This window comes from Scyliorhinus canicula, chromosome 9 (genome assembly GCF_902713615.1).
Source record: "Scyliorhinus canicula chromosome 9, sScyCan1.1, whole genome shotgun sequence".
NCBI lineage: Eukaryota > Metazoa > Chordata > Chondrichthyes > Carcharhiniformes > Scyliorhinidae > Scyliorhinus > Scyliorhinus canicula.
This window is the reverse complement of record NC_052154.1, coordinates 33244497-33260768: the sequence shown is the minus strand read 5'-3', so window position 1 is coordinate 33260768 and position 16272 is coordinate 33244497. Positions and strand designations below refer to the sequence as shown.

At 44.4% G+C, this 16272-nt stretch overlaps 1 protein-coding gene across 1 annotated transcript in view; it reads left to right on the top strand.

The window, feature by feature from the left end:
* ankrd11 (ankyrin repeat domain 11) overlaps positions 1-16272 on the top strand; it is a 226450-nt gene that overhangs the window by 102942 nt on the left and 107236 nt on the right. Inside the window, 1 exon segment of the mRNA XM_038806475.1 lies at positions 13477-13623. Coding sequence (XP_038662403.1) covers positions 13537-13623 — 87 coding nt within the window. The 5' untranslated portion in view covers positions 13477-13536.

The following is a 16272-nucleotide window of genomic DNA, read 5'->3' as shown; positions in this document are numbered from 1 at the left end:
GAGTTGATGTGTACGTGGATTTCCAAAAGATGTTCGATAAAATGCTTGTTAACAGAGTTACAGCCTGTTGAAAAAAACGGGCAGTGGTAGCTTGAATGCATAGTTCATTGGCTGAGTAACAGGAACTCGGGAGTCGTAGTGAATGGTTTGATTTTCACGGACTGGACGAGGGAATACAATGGTAGTTCTCCAGGGGTTGGTATTAGGACCTCTGCTGCTCTTTAGCTACGTCAATAACCTAGACTTGTGTGTGTGCACAATTTCAAAATTTGCAAGTGACACACGTGGAAATATTGTGGACTGTGAGAATTGTGACAGGCTTGGGGACATTGCAGGCAGGTGGAATAGGCAGACAGGTGGTAGATGAAACTTAATGCCGAGTAGTGATAAGTGATACATTTTAGCAGGAAGAATGTGCAGAAGCAATCAAAAACAAAGGATAATGACAGCTAGACCTGGCCAAGCGAAAAGGCAACGTCCCCAAGTCTCTCCCCTCCCTGGGGAATTCACCAGTTCAATTTGTACCCCGAGATGGTAGCTTAATTATCTCCTCTACATTGGAGAGTGGATCCTTTATATACAACAGATCATCTACATATTCCCCTCCACCCAGTCAATTACCTCAAAGCGATGGCTAGAGGCTGAATTGTCAAGGCAAACAATAGCGGAGACAATGGGCAAACCTGCCTCATACACCTGTTCAACTGGAAATATCCTGAGCTCAAGGTATTCATTGGAACACTCTCATTGGGAGCTCTGTACAGAAGACTGATTGAAGAGATAAATGTAAGCCCAAAACCAAACTTCCCAAAGATCTCAAACAGATAGTCTCCACTCTACCCCGTCAAATGCTTTTTCAGCATCCATTGAAATAATTTGGTTCATGGACTTGAGACAAGGACAAGATAAGATGTATGTTGGTTGATAGATGCCGACCCTTGACAAAACCGGCCTGTTCCTCTGAGATCAACACTGGGAGACTTGGTTCCAAGCGCATTGTCATAACTTTCGGTAGCAGCTTAATTCAGTAACAAAATAGCATGATATGATCCACACTCTGTCGGATCCTTATCCTTCTTCAAAATCAAGAAGATCGTGTCCACGCCAGTATTATTGGAAATCCAGGGAAAAGGGGGACGAGCAAAAGTCTGGCAGCAAGTTTGGTGGGGAGTTCAGCACGAGGAAAGATGGCGGGAGCCAGCTCACCGAGTGGGGTCGTACCCATCAAGGTGGATTTGCTGGCCGAGGTGATGGCAAGGGAGTTTGAGCGGCTATTTTCGAAGCACTTTTCGAAGCATCGCAAGGAGATGATGACCTCGCTCAAGGAGTGGGTGATTGAGACTCTTGCCCCGATGAAGGTAGCTCTGTCAAAGGCATTGATGGCAGTGCGGGAGTAAGGAGAGATGTTGGAGGGGGTGGAGGAGGCATTGTCGCAGCATAGTGACCTGTTCAGCTCAATGGATGAGGAGTTGCAAAGGATGGTGGAGAGTAACAGAAGGCTGAAAGCCAAGTTGGAGGACCTGGAGTCGGTCACAAAGGCAGAATCTAAGGATCGTGGGACTGCCTGAGGGGGCTGGAAGCTGATGGAGTACTTTGTGGAGATGTTTGTCAAGTTGATGGGGGAGGAGGAGGACCCCTCCCTCTACGTGCCAGGCAGGGTTCACCGGTTACTCCAGCCAAGAGCCACCAAGCGCTGTGGTGGTAAGCTTGCAAAACTATCGGGTGAAAGAGAAGGTGCTGAGATGGGCGAAGCTGAACTGAGAGGTGAGGTGGGAAGGAGATGGTATTCGTATCTCACTGCGGAGCTGGCGAGGAGGCGGGTGGTCTTCGGTCATGCGAAGGCGGCATTGACCTCGTTTACAAAAGCAACATCAGGTTTGGGGTTGTCCACCCGGTGAAGCTCAGAGATACACGTAACTCCAAGGACTTGTACTTTGAGACGGTGGGGAGGCGGAGGCATTTGTGAAAGCTGAAGGACCGAGACTGAAATAAGTTTGGACTTGGTTGTGTTAATCTTTTCTCTTTTTGGGTTTTTTCTATCCAGGTGTGTTTGGGAAGGGTTGGTTTGGGGCTGTGAGGTGATTGGTTGGGATTTGTTTCTCTTGGGCTGGAGGGATTACTGTGTTGGGAGTTTGGAAGGTTTGGGTGTGGGGGCCATCGTGTTGGTTTTCTCTATGTGGGGGAGGGGGCTCTGGCAGGGGCCACCTCACTCGCAAACGTAAGCTGGGAGTGAGGTGGGGAGAGGGGCCGCAGCCATTGGAATTTGTATGGACAGGTTTTGTCACAGGGCCTGTGAATGGTGGGGAAGTGGGGACGATGCTGGGCGAGTTGGTTTCAAGAAGAAATGGATGGGAAGTTTCTGGGAAGGGGTAAGCGGCAGCTGGCTGATGGTGACTGGGGGTAGGTCTGGATCCCATCTGTTGGACAGGGCCAGGCGTAGTGGCTATGCCGGATTGGGGGGGGGGTGTATGTGGATAGGGAGAAGCCCAGTCACTTGTTGGCGGGCCAGATCCTCTGGCAGGTGGCGGCAAAAGCTTGTTTGGGTCCGGGATGGGGCAGGGCTGGTGGTGGCACCAGAACAGGTGAACAAGGCATTTGAGGACTTCTACAAGAATTTGCATAAGTCAGAGCTTCCGGAGGATGAGTTGGGTCTGTTGGAGTGTCCCGAAGTCTGAAAGGAGGGGGGGGGGGGCGGGTTTGGAAGACGTGTGTGGTAATAGGGAAGATGCAATGGATAAGACACCAGGGCCCGGATTCCCAGTGGAGATGTTTGCTAAGGGGGCACTGCCAGAGACGATGGGTCAGGCATCCATTTCATTGTTGCTCAAAAAGGACCTGGTGGGGTGTGGGCCGTACAGACCAATATCTCTGAATGTGGATGCCAAGATTTTGGCGAAGGTGCTGACACTCAATTGGAGGAGTGCCTCCCACAGGTGATTGGGGGTTCGTAAAGGGCATACAGTAGTCATCAAATGTGTGGCATCCATTGAATATGGTTTTTTCTCCAGTACAAGGGCGGGACGTGGTGGCGGGTGGCGTTGGACGCAGAGAAGGTGTTTGATCATGTGGGGTGGTGCAGTTGTATGCGGCGTTGGAGATGTTTGGGATTGGGCCCAAGTCATGGCGTGGGTGAAATTGTTGTATAAAGATCCAGTGGCGTGTGTGCGCACAAATTAGATGAATTCAGACTACCTTTCATTGCACTGGGGGACGAGGTAGGGGTGTCAAATGCCTCCTACCCTCCCCCCGTCCCCTTCTGTTTGCATGGACAATAGAGCCCTTGGCCATAGCGCTGAGTGCTCAGATAAATGGAGGGGAATAGTGATGGGGAGGGGGGAGAATGGTGGTTTGGGTAATGGAGCTGGTGGAGCATCGGGCGTCCCTGTACGTGGATAATCTGCTGCTGTATATCTCCAATCCGGAATATTCAGTGGTGGGTATAATATGACTGATTAGGAGATTTGGGGCGTTTATAGGTTACATTTGGGAAAAAGTGTGTGTTTTGTGGTGTCTTCTCTCTAGTTGTTGGGGGTGGGGGTTGCCATTTTAGCTGGCAACAACCCACTTTCGATGTCTGGGCGTTCAGGTGGTTCGGAACTGTGGGATAGCTTTCACTTATCGTTGCCATGCTAGGTGCAGGTGATTAAGATGAACATTTTGCTGCAGTTTTTATTTCTGTGCCTCCCCGGTCCTTTTGCTGAAATTTTATTTTGTGGTGTTGGATAGTTTGGTCTCGTTTGTGCAAGGTGTCGAGGATTAGGAAAGTGGTGCTTCAGAGCGGGGCCTAACCCGTCTGAACCTGTTGTACTATTATTGGCTGGCAAACGCTGAGCCGGTGTGGGGCTGGAGTTGGGAGGAAGAGGCTTTGTGGGTGAGGATGGAGACAAGCTCTTGGAAGGGATTAGGATTGCAGGTGCTGGCAATGGTGCTGCTCCTGTTTGCATCAGGGAAGTACTCTGGGAGTCCGGTGGTCGCCACGCTGAAAATATGGAGGCAATTCCGGCAGCACTTTAGGTTGGGGGTGGGGTTGAAGTTGAAGTTGATGCCAACCTGAGGGAACCATGGGTTTGAACCAGTGAGGATGGATATTCGGTTTTGGGACTTGGGATGAGCGCGGGTCTATGGAAATGAAGGACTTGTTTCTAGAAGGATGGCTTGCGAGTTTGGAGGAGCTGGGGGAGAAGTTTGGGATCCGGGAAGAGGGGGGTGATTCTCAGATTAATGCAGATGCGGGAGCCATATTTGGAGTGTCAGCCTTGCCGGAGTTGCAGACCAGTGCAGGGGCAGATGTTTTAGCCTTCGCCTCGATTGCTCGCAGACTGGTTCTGTAGGGGTGGAGGTCAGTTTCTCCACCTTGTGCCTCGGTGTGGCTGGGGGATTTAACAAAGCTCTTGCATTTGGAAATGGTGAAATTTCCTCTGAGGGGGGATAGTGAGTGGTTCCCGAAGAGTTTGTTTATACCAGATTTCAAGGAGCTGGCGGGGTGGTTAGTTAGGGTGTTGTGGGGGGCGGGGGTTTCTGTGTGGGCTTCATTTTTTAATGTGTGCTTTTATATGTTAAAATGGTCAATTTTTTTGAATAAAAGTACTTTTAAAAAATGAAGCAGTACTGTGACCATTCCCACTGCAGCGGTTCAAAAAGGCAGCTCACCACCACCTTCTTGGGCACAATTGGGGGTGGGCACTTTCTGCTGGCCTCGCCAGCAGCATCCACATCCTGTGATAGGATCATTGAATCATAAAATTTGCAGTGCAGCAGGAGGCCATTCGGCCCATCGAGTCTGCACCGGCCCTTGGAAAGGGCACCCGAATTTAAGACCACACCACCATATCCCGGTAACCCAGCAACCCCATCTAAATGGGGGAAAATATAATTCTGGGCACCCACTTGGGACGGACGTGATGTATTAGAGAGGGTGCAGAAAAGATACGAGAAAGAAGTCCTTCACCCTGGAACCATTTGTGTGGAAGATTGCTGAAGCTGGTGCTGTTCTCCTTGGCGAATGTATAGAGAGTTGATAGAGGCAGTAAAAATTATTATTGGTCTGGACAGGGTAGATGGGGAGAATCCGATCCCATTCACTGAAGGGTTAATAACCAGAGAATACTGATTTAAGGTAGATGATAAAAGAACCAAACGTGACCTGAAACAACTTTATGTAATGCCTTTGAATCAATTTGCCCTTCAAAAGGAAATTGGATAATTATCTGAAGAGGGAAAATTTGCACAGCGAAAGGCGGGGTATGTGGGACTAGCTGAATTTCTCTTGCAGAGAGCTGTCATGGACCCAGCAGGATGAATAACCTTCCTCTCTTCTATTTGTTCATTCATTGGTGTCACATTCTCGAAGGTTGACTGCCATGGATCGCCACCGTTTGTATATCCTCTGCTGCCCCAAAGAGATGAACTGCATCCAGTCCATTACATCCGTCATCCATTTTCCCCTCTGCTTTCCTTCTGTTTCCCATCAATCTATCCTTCCACTAAAAGGGCAGCACTGCTGCCTCGTGGTGCCGAGGTCCTAGGTTCGATTCCGGCTCTGGGTCACTGTCCGTGTGCAGTTTGCACATTCTCCCTGTGTTTGCGTGGGTTTCACACCCACAACCCAAAAGGTTTGGCCATGCTAAATTGTCCCTTAATTGGAAAAATAGGAATTGGGTACTCTAAAATTAAAAAATAAAATCTTTCCTTCCGCTAATAACATGTCTACCATCTGCTCTAATGATGTAATCAAAGCGTTGTATCTTTCTTTGATGTTTTGCACTACTCATAATTTCCTCCGTTCTCTCCAGCTTTTGGTCTGTGTAGGGCAGGGGTGGGCAAACTACGGCCCGCGGGCCGCATGCGGCCCGCCAAAGGTATTTCTGCGGCCCACCAAGTCATTAAAAAAAAAAAAAAAAAAAAAATTTTTTTTAAAAAAAATTTTTTTTTTTTTTTTTTAAATTTTTTTTTAAAGGTTAATGGGTGGGGGGGCTGTTGGGTTACTTACTGGTATAGGGTGGATACGTTGACTTGAGTAGGGTGATCATTGCTTGGCACAACGTCGAGGGCCGAAAGGCCTGTTCTGTGCTGTACTGTTCTATGTTCTATATGAGGCGCCCAGAATCATAACCGGGTGAAGTAATTATTTTACTTAATATACTATGCGGCCCTTTGTGAATTGTGAATTTCTGAATGCGGCCCTTGCACGCAAAAGTTTGCCCACCCCTGGTGTAGGGTATGTGGAACAGCCTCCTGCATGTCCACATTTGAAATGCATTCAGCTCATCAATAGTCTCTTGGTTGTCCATCATTAGTACTATATTTAATCATCTCCATCAAGGAAATGGCGAAAAATGTCACAGAGATCATCTGATTGAATGGCAGAGCAGGCTTGCTGGGCTGAACTGCTTATTCTAATTTTCTACATTTTTCCACTGAGCATGCACAGATGCCGTGACTTTTGTTACCTGCACTGTCCAATTTCTGCCACCAGATGGAGCTTGGCGAATTCAAAATCAAGTGTGTACTGTCATTTTTTGCATGTATTTACATTTACAGTGCATGCTATTACTTCTATTAATTTTATTTGAAAGATTATTTCTCTAATTAATGTACAGAACTTCACAGGATCATGTTTCTCTGCTGAGAAAAGTCCTCCTGATTAGAGTACATCTTTACTATTAAGTAATTTACATCAATTTGCAAGCTATTTGTACAGTACTGCATATGCATAGTATAGAATTCCAACCCGAAGGAACCCAACTCCACTGTTAACTTTGATTCCTATGGGGGCCTATGATTCACTTAGTCATGTCATTTAAGTCATGATTTTCAGAAATGCAATAGTGGACCGAGTAACAATATAATCTTTATTAGTGTCACAAGTAGGCTTATATTAACACTGCAATGAAGTTACTGTGAAAATCCCCTAGTCGCCCCACTCCAGCACCTGTTTGGGTACACCAAGTGATAATTCAGAATGTCCAATTCGGGACTTGTGGGAGGAAACCGGAGCACCCGGAGGAAACCCACGCAGACATGGGGAAAATGTGCAGACTCCGCACAGACAGTGACCCAAGCCGGGAATTGAACCCGGGCCCCTGGTGCTGTGAAGCAACAGTGCTAACCACTGTGCTACCGTGCCACCAAGTGTACTCTTATTTCCAAAATCAAAGTTCAACTATTTGGCACAAGGCTGCTTTTGGGAATGAGGCTGAAAACTGTAACTCGGTTTTTGTAAAAATGCAAACACAGAGCACTCTCCAGCATTCTTTCCTTTTGTTCTGATTTCTTTTGTTAAATGTGAGTGCTCACGTATACGTCAGGATGCTGACTTCCAAAAGTCCAACTGTACAACAAGGGGAATACACACACAGTTAATGTGTGTGCCAAAATAACCATCAAATAACAAATGATTTAATTTACATATACGTAACATTTTCAGGTTCCTCCTCCCCAAACAAATACACTTATGTGGGTAAAGCCAGATCAATAGTGCTTTAATGAGACAGAAATTGGAATATCTGAGCACAAAAGCACCCTAATTACATTACAGACACACAGCCACTTTGTAGAGGTACTCCAAATACCATACCTTTTACAATAGGTGTTGAAAGTCTGTACACGGTATGTTGGCTGTCCAAAATATATTGAATAAATTTCTCCAGTTTGTTTTGTGTGGGATGCTGTTTTTGTTTGGGCATTTCGGGTCTGGGGTTTTGTGGCATCCTGTTGAATTATCTGTGTTCCCGGTCCAGTTTTTGAGGGTGCTAGTATTGAATATTCAAGGTATTGAGTATTTTGAGGTCTGGGTTGAAGTGAGTCTGAGACCATGTTTTGTGGGCTCAGTCCAGATTTTGTAGGTTTTGGGTCTGGGTTTTACCATAGTCAGTGTCCTTGTTTAGCGACATGAGTTGTTTTTTGTCCCTAATTGGGGTTTAGGAGATGGGTGCCCAAGTAAGGGTTTGGGGATCTGCATTTGTGGGTCCAGGTTTTGCGGGCAGGGACCATTTATTAGCTTGCATCAAAATGGCCGCCTCTCATGGTGTTCATGGCCGCAGTGGGAACAGCTAAAATAACTGCTGCAACTCTTCAGGCCACAGGCTCTATCTCTCTTCACCTTGCTGCACCTCAGTCATAGATTCTGTCTCTTGAGCAGCAACAGCAGGATGCAGAGATCCTATGATTGTCGGAGCTGGAGCTTCTAACCGAGAAGTATACAGCTGTTAAATGCCTGAAATATCAGGGCCACTTGCGACTAATTAAGTGATACCGTTCCATAGAATTATTGAAGACTACATAGTATAGAAACAGGCCATTTGGGCCGGCAGCTCCATGCTTGCATTTATGCTCCACACAAGCCACCTCTTGCCCCTTTTCATCAAACCTATCAGTCTAACTTCTATTCCTTAACCTCTTGTGTTTATTAGTTACCTCTGAAATGCATCTGTAACATTCACCTCCATGACTTGTGGTAGTGGGTTCCTGTCTCTGGGTAAATAAGTTCTCCTGAATTCCCAGATAGGTTTAAATTGTGATTCATACCTTCGGCAATGCCATTTTCCTGATATAGGTCTGTGTGGTATACACAGAGTTGGAGTAAGCAGTAGCAGCTGTATACATTATTTTTGAACGAGAATCAGTATTTGTATATCAAATCTCTTTTCCCTTTATTCTCCTTAATTTTAATTTTAAAACAAAATTTAGATACCCTAATTCATTTTTTTCAAATGAAGGGGCAATTTAGTGTGGCCAACCACCTAGCCCGCACATCTTTTGGGTTGGGGCAAAACCCACACCAACATGGGAAGAATGGGCAAACTCCACAACCGGGATGGAACCGGGACCGTGATGCCATGAGGCAGCAGTGCTAACCACTGCACCACCGTGCTGCCTGTATTCTGCTGCTTAATGTTCATAGCACTTGTTAGGCTTAAAAGTTGTATTACTTCTTTACTCTGTTTTGTATTGCTGCCTCCTCTGGTCGAAGAACTACATGTGCAGTTCAGAAAATTGGAATTTTCTGCAAGCTGAATAGTGACAACCCAACTGCCTATTAATTGCTCATCCTTTAACAACCTGCACCAGGGCAAGATCTGGTCTCTTCCTCTGTCAAGATCAACAGAGAAAACCTACTAAATATGGAACATTTCCCCTTCATGGGGAGCCAACCTCTCTAAAGCTGACATCGATGTGGAGATCCACCATCGTTAACGATCAAGGAGTGCTTCCTGCGGATGCCTAAGGACAAGAGTTCATGACACCTGTAATATTTATGCTGATAGATCGTCGTATACAAGGCATTTGACCTCTCAACACTCCGACACGGCTCAGAAACTTGAATTAGACAGACACGCCTACTCCAGACCCTGGAGACTGCCATCAATGCTGTCTGGGGCCAATTGTCTGCATCAGCTGGGAGGACGGGCATTTTTTTCAAATTTAAAGAACAAATTAGTTTTTTGCCAATGAAGGGGCAACTCAGAATGGCCAATCTAGCTAACCTGAACATATTTTGAGTTGTGGGGGTGAGAATGTGCAAACTCCAACATGGACAGTGACCCGGATCCGGGATTGAACCTGGATCCTCAATGCTGTGAGACAGCAGTGCTAACTATTGCGCCACTGTGCCGCCCCAAAAAGAGAGAATCTAACCATCACCCATGACACTCAATGGCATTCTCCTCACTGAATCCACCATGTCAACATATTGGGAGTTGCTATTGACAAGAAACTAATCTGGACTTGCCATATAAATACTGTAGCTACAAAAGCAGGCCGAAGACTGGACATTCTGTGGAGAGTAACTCACTACCTGACTCCACAAAGCCTGTCCACAAACTACAAGGCAAATATCTCTCCACTTGCCTGGGTGAGTACAGTTTCAACAACACGCTAATCGCAACACCACCGAGGACAAAGCAACCCACCACTAATGCCAATGGCACAATGCACATCTACAAAATGTACTGCTGAATTTCAGCAATATTCCTCAGATGACACCTTCCAAAGCCACGACCAATGAGATATGACGGAGAGAATGCTGAAGCAACACCAGACGTCGTTAAAATGACGGTAGCAAACTGGTGAATTGACAACATAGGATCACGTGCACGCTAAAAAATATCCCAATGTGCCACGACACAACCAAGTAATCCACAACCAATAAATCAGATCTATGCTCTACAGTTAATTCAAATTCATTTGGAGAATCATAGTGGACAAATAAATCACTAAGCCGGAGAACAAGGTTATCCTCTTCCTTGATGGGGATGCTGAGCATGTCAGTATAAACAATAAGGCTGAAACATTTTTTTGCCATCTCTAGCTAGATGTGCCGAGTGAATGATCCCCCTTGGACTTGGATCCTCGTGATCACAAAGGTGAGTCTTCAGAGAATTCTATTCATTCCATGTCACATCCAGAAACAGCAGACAGGACTTATGCAGCAAATATGATGAACCCGGATAACATCCAAGCTGTTGCTCCGGGTTTCCCTCCCACAAGTCCCGAAAAGGGTGCTTGTTAGGTAAATTGGACATTCCAAATGATCCCTCTATGTACTCCGAACAGGCACCAGAGTTGTGGCGACTGGGGATTTTCACAGTAACTTCATTGAAGTGTTGATGTAAGCCACTTTTGACACTAATAAAGATTATTGTTTATTATCGTAACACTGGCATTGTGCTCCTGAACTAGTCACCACGTTCTTGCCAAACTGTCCCAATACAGCTACAACACTGGCAATCTACGTGGCATGTGGGAAAATTACCAAGTCCAGCCCACAAAAATAGACCACTAATTCAGCCAATCAGTCTGAGTTATCAGTAAAGTGATGGAAGGTGCTGCTGACAGCTCCATCAAGCAACATTTGCTTTCAGATAACCTGCTCACTGCCATTTTGGATTAACGCGAGGTCCACTCTATTTCAGTCCATATTACAGTCGTGGTCCAAACCTGGACAAAAAACTGAATTCCAGCGGTGAAGTGAGAGTGACGGCCCTTGACATCAAGGCAACATTTGACTAAGTGCCCTAGTAAACTTTAAGTCAGTGCAGATCGGGAGAGGGAAATTCCCCCATGGTTTGGATATCATATCCAGCATAAAGTTGGATGGTTGTGGTTGTTGGAGGCCATTTATTTCAATGCTGCGACATCACAGCGGGACTTCCTCCTCGTATGTCCTTGGCCCAACTATCATTAGTTGCTTCACCAATAATCTTCCCTCAATCATCCTCGGCAATGGGTTGATTGCCCATATTCAGATGCTGCCTACAGACGGCAACTGTTCCAATATGACCTGGTCAATATTCAGACATGGGCTAATAAGTAGCAAGTAACATTGCAGCCACTTGTGTGGCACTAATTGGCCATATTCACCAGCATTAACATTGTCACATCCCCCAAAGTCAATATCCTTTTCCCACTTCAAGGAAAGTGGATGCATACAGGAACATAACCTGTAAATTTCCCTCAACCACATATCATCATGACTTTCCTTTGTTGCTGGTCAAAAGTCTGGATCTGAACAACACTGGATATAGCCTGAGCACGTGGACTGCATCAGTTCAAGAAGGCTGCTTATCACCACCCATCCCACCATTGGGTAAAGGCATTAAATGCTGGCTTTGCCCACATGCCAGAAACACAAATAACTGAAGAGTAGATGAATTTTAAGTCGAGCTGTAAAAAACAATTGTGTACTTAAATGAATTTCCTTATAAAGGAAGAAAAAAGATATTTGCATTTATATAGTGCTTTTCGTGACTGCTGACTGGCTCAAAGCACTTCACATCCAATGAAGTACTTTTGAGTGTAGTCACTGTTCTAAATGTAGAGAATGCAGCATGCCAATATGCACGAAACAAGATCCCAGACAAGGTGGATACTAACCAGATGATCTGATTGTGTTCTTTATTGAGGGCTAAATATTGGCCAGGATACCAGGGATAATTTGCTCTGCTTCAAAATGATGCCATGGGATCTTTACATTCACCTGAACAGGCTTATGGGGCCTCGGTTTAATATCTCACCGAAAAGCCAAAGCTTCTCAACAGTGCAGCACTCCCTCAGAAACTGTACTGCCTGTTAACTTGATTTTTGCACTCAAGCAATGGAGTCAGACTCTTAACCCAGAGTGCTACCAACTGAACAACAGCTAAAACTCTAGACTTGTGTTTTTGCATCAATGTATATGGGTGTATAATGTATTAAATAAACATGTTCACTGTTTGGAAATCAGTGAGAGAGTAGGATTCCTCTTCATCACAGCGAATGTATAATCTGACCGTGAAACTCTTTTTTGCCCCAACTGAATTAACAACTCTGGAACAGAAGCGCAGTTTGAAACTTAAAAGACCGCAATTTCCCCAAAATAGTGAAGTTTTACTGGATCAATTTGTGATTGGGATATTGGAGAAAATTCTCTCTCTCCATTTGGTGCTATATTTTGAAGGGAGGTCTGGTCAAAGCATAGGCGCTACATTATTATAGTATTTGTTTAACTCGCGTATCTTTAATATGGCTTCCTCCCTCTCTTCCCTACCCTTTCCCCAAAGGTGGGCGGCACGGTAGCACAGTGGATAGCACTGTTGCTTCACTGCTCCAGGATCCCAGGTTCGATTCCTGGCTTTGGGCACTGTCTTATGTGAAGTCTGCAATTTCTCCCCTGTGTCTGCGTAAGTTTCCTTCTGGCGCTCTGGTTTCCTCCCACAAGTCCCGAAAGACGTGCTGTTAGGGTGAATTGGGCATTCTGAATTTTCCCTATGTACCCCGAACAGGTGCCGAAATGTGGCGATTAGGGGCTTTTCACAGTAACTTCATTGCAGTGTTAATGTAAGCCTACTTGTGACAATAAAGATTATGTATTTTTAAAAAAAGATTATAAAGGGAGCAGTGGAATGATAAGTGAATTTCATGTGTGGTGTTCAGGCCCCAGTCAGATGAACCCTAATGTTGTTTGGCGAGCAGGGTCGATAAGTCAATGCCTAATCCTCCTATTTCTTAGACTAACAATGCAAGAACACAAGTAGGCTTTTGTGTAATTGTGCAACTTCATATCATGTGGTCATACTTGACCGACCCGTGCGATATCAAAGTCAACTAGGTGACATTCAGTTCATTTTCACAGATGCATAAGCAGTTGACAGTTTGAATTTTAACGTGGCAGCAGAGGTCCATGTGTGTGCGATCACCTTGAGTGGTAGAGTTGTAAAGCCAGAAGCAGGAATTGTTTGGGGATAGATACCACAGAAATTTGAAGCATGTCAGTATTTTCTCAGATGGGACAAAAAGATTTTTAAAAAAAACAGGTTCCAATCCCTTTTTCCACCAGCTGAACCCCTGACACAGTTGATGTGAAATTTCTGACTCCACCTCCAATCAAAAATGTATCGTACCAGAATTAGTTTTGAATTAAAAGATTTTGGCCAATACTTATTACCACGTTAGTTGAAAGTACTTGTTCTGAATCGCAATTTGTTTATTTACTTGCAGACTGTCGATGATGACGCAATGGATTCTTGAATGAGGTGACAGCCTGGGGAAAGAGGAACGATGCCCAAGAGTGGGTGTTCTAAAACACCACAATCAGAAGATTACCCACTCAACATCGATATGGTGGAAAAACAATCGGGGAAGAAGGTAAGATCACAGATTCGCCGTGAATTTATAGAGTCATGTTGTCATAGATGTTTACAGATGGAAACAGGCCCTTCGGCCCAGCTTTGTCCAATGCTGCCCAGTTTCTATCACTTGTCCTTGTCAATAAGTCAGTGAAGGCTGTCCTGCAGGTGCTGCAATCTATAGGAAGGCAACGGAATATTAGCCTTTATCACAATAAAATTTGAAGTGATTGTTTTAATCTTTTGGTTTTCCATTGCATTTGGTAGAATAAATCAGAGTATATATAAGTCTAACTGTGTGCCCAAGGTGAATGAGGGTGAAGATGTAATGAGCATGAAAGAAATTTTCAAATTTTATCTCTGTTGAGAAATAGGATTGTTGATTATGGTGATGATGGCAATATTTTGTTCACCGAGGTAAGGGAAGGAACTAATGTATTTCAAAATAGGGATCATCACATGGTATGATTCCTGACCTGATTAGGCCCTGCCACCTAGCTACCCCTCCGACCTGATGTAACTAACCACCAATGTGACAAATCAACCATACCTTCCTACCCTGCTGAAGTCTCCGGCCACTTGCACTGCTCCAAACTTGCCACCCCTGCCAGCCCCTCCTTGCCCACTTACCGCACCCATCCTACCTATTCATTCATTTACTCACTCGGTCACTAACATTCACACTGGACATTTAAATTTATTATGAGTAAAGAGGTCTGATTCTCTGAGTGGCTCGGTTTGATTTTGAGCTGAGGGAGTTTCCCTGCGTAGTGGATTGCAAGTTGTGCTTTTAAAAATGCATGCAGATGCTTTTTAAAAATGCATGCAGGTGTGGGTAGTTTTAGATTTGATCAGCTTCAGACGCTGGGGTTCTGACGTTTGGAAGATTTGGGCCAGTCTTTTCAAGGTATGCATTTGATAGATTCTAATTTTAAGGCAACAACAAACCTCAACTGAGCAGGTAGAACATGTACCAATTGACAAATAACAATTAAGAATGGCAATCAACCATTCTTTTTTTAAGAGGCAACTGAATTGCAAAAGGGTATCAAGCAAAAACTATTATGAATGAAAGAAAAAGGAGAAGTTACAAATTGCTGAAAATATTTATTTTTTTAACTTCTATTTCAATTTAAATAGCTGAGATGATGGGAGGACTGCAAAGAGCGGTCGAATAATTTAATCTAAAAGTAATAACCTGAATAACCCTTTCAGCACTAGAGGGCAGAGGTGGAAATGAACAAATTTGATAATGGAAAGGATGTGGGTTTGATGCTCAACTTTGAATTGATCGAGATGTCAAAGGTTTGGGTTGTCCCCGTCAGCCAGCGTGAGAGGCCAAGGGAGAGGGTGACAATGGGAAAGGAGCAAAGTTCATGCTGGGCAGTGGAAACAATAACTTAATTTTTCCCAAAACTCAGTTAGCCACAACTTTCATTTGGGCAGGTCTACCATGTTTGTTATTGGCATGCACATGGAAGTTGGCGTTGATTGTACAGATGATGTTGAGGTACAGCTGTGGTGAGGCACCTGCTGTCAATGCAACCTCGCTTTGTGCATCTAGGTTTTACATTGTTCCACAAGTCAAGTTGTTGAAAGTGTTGAAGGCATAGCGAGGGATAAACAACTTCTGAAACCTGATTGTGCACGGCAAACATTTGTGTTTTTTAATAAGTCAGATGATGGGAAATGAAGAGTACAGGAATTTGAAAAGAAAGTATAATTGCAATAGATTAAGTCGATGCAAAATTTACATTTTGGAAAGGATCAGCAATTAACGTCTGTAGGAATGAAATTCCACACTTAACTTTTCAGTGGCAATAATTAACATTTAAATAGAAGTGTTAAAGATACTTGATTTCCCGCAATGAGTTTAGTTTGTTTCCACTGCAAATTTCAATAGCTATGTGCCATCTTAGTGTATTTTAACAGCGAGATAGTGAGATGCCAGTCTGCAAAGTTAATGGTGGAGCGATGCAGCTTGACATCACGCTTTGGATATTTCACGTTTAACTGCATCTGTTCCTTGTTTGAACTTGCTATACCATTTGCACACAAATCATGGTGAGCACCGTTAGCTGTACTGTTATTTGACAGAAAATTCTTGCATAGCATGTTCAGATTTTAAATTGAATATGTATGTCCAATCTTTCCTAATGAGCATCAGGTAACCTTAATGGCACTAACATTGCCTCATTGTGCAAAAGTTAGCTTGAAGCAGGCATGCAAAGCATTTGGTGACAATTGCACGTGATTGTATTTTGTCGTGACTGTTACCTGAAGTGTGTCTACTAATTCATCTACTAATTCATAACTGCAGTAATACTTTGGGGCAGGAGATTTCTCTGTTGAACTGGAATCAGAAAATGCTGCTGGAAAAGATGCTATTCACCAAGCCTATGTAAAGGTTCCAGAAAGGAATTCAAATTGCAAGTGGTCACAAGAATCATTGATATTACAGAAGGCATTACCTTGCAGCAGAATACAAAAGCACTTAACTTCAAACAGTAGTTTTGAAATAAAGTAGAGCATCCCAAAAATGCCACACTTAATTTGGCCATACTTCGGAGAACAGTAGAAAAGTAGGAACTACAAGGATGATCCCAGTAATCATGATGGCATTGGAAGCTAAATTGAAAGTTTGAAGTTTAAAAAGAAAGTGCCAAGC